General features: G+C 56.2%; 1 protein-coding gene across 1 annotated transcript in view; it reads left to right on the plus strand.

The window, feature by feature from the left end:
* Positions 1–79: 79 nt before the first annotated feature.
* PRKX (protein kinase, X-linked) overlaps positions 80–4,290 on the plus strand; it is a 40,821-nt gene continuing 36,610 nt past the window's right edge. The window contains exon 1 of the mRNA XM_006903179.1: positions 80–221. Within this exon, the coding sequence (XP_006903241.1) occupies positions 80–221 (142 nt within the window). The remainder of the gene's footprint in view (positions 222–4,290) is intronic.

Here is a 4,290-nt window from a genome sequence, read left to right on the forward strand (position 1 = left end):
CTGCTGCAGTGACCCAGCGCCTTTTGTCCACTCCGGGCGCGCGGGGCGCCGCTGATGCGTCCTGGGGAGCCCGGACCCCATGGAGGCGCCAGGGCCGGCCAAGGTGGACACTGGCCCTGGAGGCCGCGACGAGACCGGTGCGAGGGGGACCCCCGAAGGCACCGCGCGCCCCGAGGCACCATCCTGCCGGCTGCAGGACTTGGACACACTAACCACCGTCGGTGAGTAAAGCGGGGCACCGGCCTCTCCTCTCTGGCCACAAAGGGACCCAGGGGGCCAAGGCCAAAGGCTCAGGAGGGGTTCACGCGTTACCATGACACACACACACACCCATATCCAAGTGCGCGCCCCTCCAGCGAGCCCTCTCCAAACTGTTGGCGCTTGGATCCCTCGATTCTTAAACATTTGCATACACACACTCCCCTTTAAGGAACCCCTCTGACTTCAAACTTCCCTGCTGGCCTGGCAGATCGACCCTCCCAGGAGGTGAACCCCGACACACAGAGGCCAAGTGGCCACACCGCACCCACCCTCCCACTTGGTTGGAATTTGCATCTCCCATGAGAACCAAAGGGCCCTTGAGTTTAAAAGGTGCGCATGGTTCCTAACGCACTTGTCCTGTTTCCAGTCTGTTTCAAACTTGGCATCCTTCTCGGATAATGGGCGCGCAAACCAGGCTCTGTGCAAAATGGGCCGCTTACAGAGTCACTTTCAAGTTCCCTCATGCGTCTTGGGCAGGTCAGGACTTTCCCTACACGTCTCAGCGTGGGTTACCCCCCAAAAAAACCCCAAACTGGGGCTCCCAAGTGGTAATGGGTGTCCCCCGTCTCTCTGTCTCTCTCCATGGTGACCTCTTAGCCAAGCTGTGTGACTCAGGACGTTTTGAACCATGTTGTGGTCATTTGGGGAAAAAGGGTCTTGTGTTTAAGGACACCCATCTCACTCCCCTGTGAACACAGCCCCCCCAAGACCAGCCCCAGCTGGTTCTTACTGGCCCAGGTGGTCCTATTCCAGGCATTGGGGGTGTGTGTGTGTCTCTGTTCTCAGGGGAGAGCCCTGTCCACCTACCCTGTTGGTGGTGGCAATGGACAGCAGGCAGGACTTGGGGAGGTCAGACCTGCTGGTGATGACCGCAGGGGTTCTTGGGCCCTTTCTGTGTCCACCCCCCTGAGTCATGGTCACGTTCCCTTGTGTGTGGGACTCAATGAATGTGTGCCGGGCTCGCCCTGCGCCCTGGGCAGTGATGACCATTCACTCCACCCCTGCGACCAGGAAGGTCAGGGCTCAGGTCAGGGAGGTCAGCGCTACAGGGCTGGCCTCTGGAGGGGTCCAGGGAGCGGAAGGGTTGGACAGCACGTGTTGAATTATATCCTCACCCACCCACCCATCTTAACTGACAAGCTTGGGGAGCCCACGACCCACTCAGCTGGACAGTGGTGGTCACTTGCATTTCTGCTTTGGACACTTGACATGACCATTGATTTATTTTTTATTTTTTTGCTGGACAAAGAACCAGTCAAAGCATCAACCCCTGGTCATTTCCAAGTGAAGACACTGGACACAGCCTTGTGGGGTACTCTGTCCTGTGCACGCTTGCGGAAAGTGAGTTTGAACCTCTGACCCGATGGGTCAGCGGCCGGATGTCCGCCCCAGAAGGCCGCAGTCTGTGGGATTCCACAGCCCCGGAGCAGAGAGGTGGAAGGAAGGGTCTTCTTTGTAAATATTTACAGTTTCTGAAAACCTGCACAAGTGTCTTTCGAAATGTTCCCCGGGGCAGATGGGTCGTGTCCCAAGAGCGTGGCTGTGAATATGGGGACTGGACAGGTACCAAGTGGTCCTTTTGCTGGGTGGGAGACACCAGGGTGAAGCCAGGATTGGAGTGACCCTGGGACATGGTCCATCAGGCCCTTTCCAGGCTGGGTCCTTGGCCAGGACACGTGTGTGTGTGTAAGGCACTGCTCTGGGTACATCTGTCATCACACATTGGGAGGCATGTTATAGCTGGGACCCCCACTTTTGAGGCCCAGCCAAGCAGGGACCCCCCAGTTTCAGGGGAGCAGGACGCAGGAGGGCCCCAGCCAGTGGGCAGAGAGGTGTGCGAACAATGAGAGGTTGGTGGAGGAACCGTGGAGAGGTGCCAGCCATTGTGTTTTTGCATCTTGGCAGGTGGGTGGGGACAGGTGACGTGTGTGGGGCCATGCGGCAGGAGAGACGTGTGGGGCCGGGCGTGGGGCCAGGCGTGGGGCCCCCTCACGCGAGGCCTGCCAGGGTGCTCAGCTTCCCCAGGGGATGCCCGCTGACTCAACTCGGCCTAAAATAGTGTCACCGCCTCCGGGGACACAGGGGAGTGGCCGTGTGGGTAGGTAGGACTTGGGCGGCTGGGCATCTGTGTGTCCTCTGGAGGGGGAGGACAGAGCTGTGTGTCCTGAGAAGGACGAGGTCTGCGTGTCCTGATGGCGACACGGTCTGTGTGTCCTGGCAGGGATGGGTTCTGTGTGTCCTGAGATAGACGATGTCTGCGTCTCCTGAGCTGCATGGGGTCTGTGTGTCCTGAGGTGGACGGGGTCTGTATGTCCTAAGAAGGGTACGGTCTGCATGTCCTGAGATGGACGGTGTCTGCGTGTCCTCAGGTGCATGGGGTCTGTGTGTCCTGAGATGGATGGGGTCTGTATGTCCTGAAATCGATGGTGTCTGTGTGTCCTGAGTTGCATGGGGTCTGTGTGTCCTGAGATGGATGGGGTCTGTGTGTCCTGAGATGGACATGGTCTCTGTGTCCTGGGATGGACGGGGTCCATGTGTCCTGAGATGGACAGGGTCTGTGTGTCCTGAAATCTACAGTGTCTACATGTCCTGAGGTGCATGGGGTCTGTGTCCTGAGGTGGACAGGGTCTGCGTGTCCTGAGGACAGGGTCAGTGTGTCCTGAGATGGACGGGGTCCACGTGTCCTGAGATGGATGGGGTCAGTGTGTCCTGAGATGGACGGGGTCCACGTGTCCTGAGATGGACAGGCCCATTCTTCAAGGCAATTCCACGTGGGTCCCCCGCTATGGTGGAGACTGGATGTGGGGATGTATTGGAGGCAGGGTCCATGCACATTGTGTGTGTGTCTGTCAGTCTGTCTGCAGCCATCTCCATGCCACCTAACAACACCCCCAACTCCAATTTTGACCCAAATTCTTCTGTGTCCATTTTGCCATCCTGGCCATGCGTGCCTGTGTTTGGTTCTTTTTGCATTCTGGTCGTCTCGTTTTTGTTCATCAAGTTTCCCTGCCGCCTTCACGTTACCTGATGTTGGACGATCCACGACTCTCTCCAAGACAGACCTCTTGGTTTTCCTGGCGGTCCGAGGTCTGGTCAAGACTTTTCTCCAGCAGGTTGGTGCAAAAAGGCCTCAGTTTTTTGTTGCGTGACTTAGAGACTTGCGTGACGTGTTGGAGACTGTGACCTGACCTCAGCGTCCAGAGCTTGTGTCCATGGAGTTGTAGGAGTTGCAATCAAATCAATGTCCCATAACCATCACCATCAGAGAAGGAGGTGGACACAAGAACCTCTGCTGGGATGACCCAACAGATCCATTTTCTTATAAATAGTTATTTGTTGCTTTGGTGTTGTCCAGGACTCCCAGTGACCTTGTGGACAGTGGCTCTGACCCCTGTCCTCTCCTGGGACCTCCCCTTCCTCTTCCTCCTTGGACTGACTTGAGTCCATTGATAACATGACTCTGTCCGTCCACCTCATTGATGACTTGTTCTTGTTGTTGAAGTGACCCATCGCTGACCATGGCGTGGGTTTGCAAAGGCCAGTCATCGCCCAGGAGGACAGGGCCCGTCCGTCTCCAGCACAGCACGTGGTGCATTCGAACCACGTGACTTTGGGGACGGCAGTGAGGCCACCAGAGAGGCCTCCCTTACGGAGGAGAGTAACACATCCAGTTGCCATCTTCTCATCCAACCAGGTGACCATTGTCCAGGGCAAGAGGCCGAGGAAAGCTGTTTAGAACAGATCCGACATGTCCGTGTCCACACTGGGCTATGTTATTTTGCCTCCACCCACCTGGGTTTGCATGACACCTGTTTGAACAGGTGCATGGAGTGGGGGTTGTGTGTGTCTAATGAATGTCTAAAGATCTAAAGATACCGTCCTTATCATAGACCCCAGGTTTGATCCCTCCTGATGCTGACCCTTCGTGTCCTTTGTAATATGATTTGTAAACGTTCACGTTATTAAAATGTTTAGAAATTAATAGAGAGATTAGACAAGAGCGAAGAGAATATAGGAAGCGGCGTGCGG

Source organism: Elephantulus edwardii, unplaced genomic scaffold (genome assembly GCF_000299155.1).
Source record: "Elephantulus edwardii isolate Elephantulus edwardi_28Jun2011 unplaced genomic scaffold, EleEdw1.0 scaffold00529, whole genome shotgun sequence".
Lineage (NCBI taxonomy): Eukaryota > Metazoa > Chordata > Mammalia > Macroscelidea > Macroscelididae > Elephantulus > Elephantulus edwardii.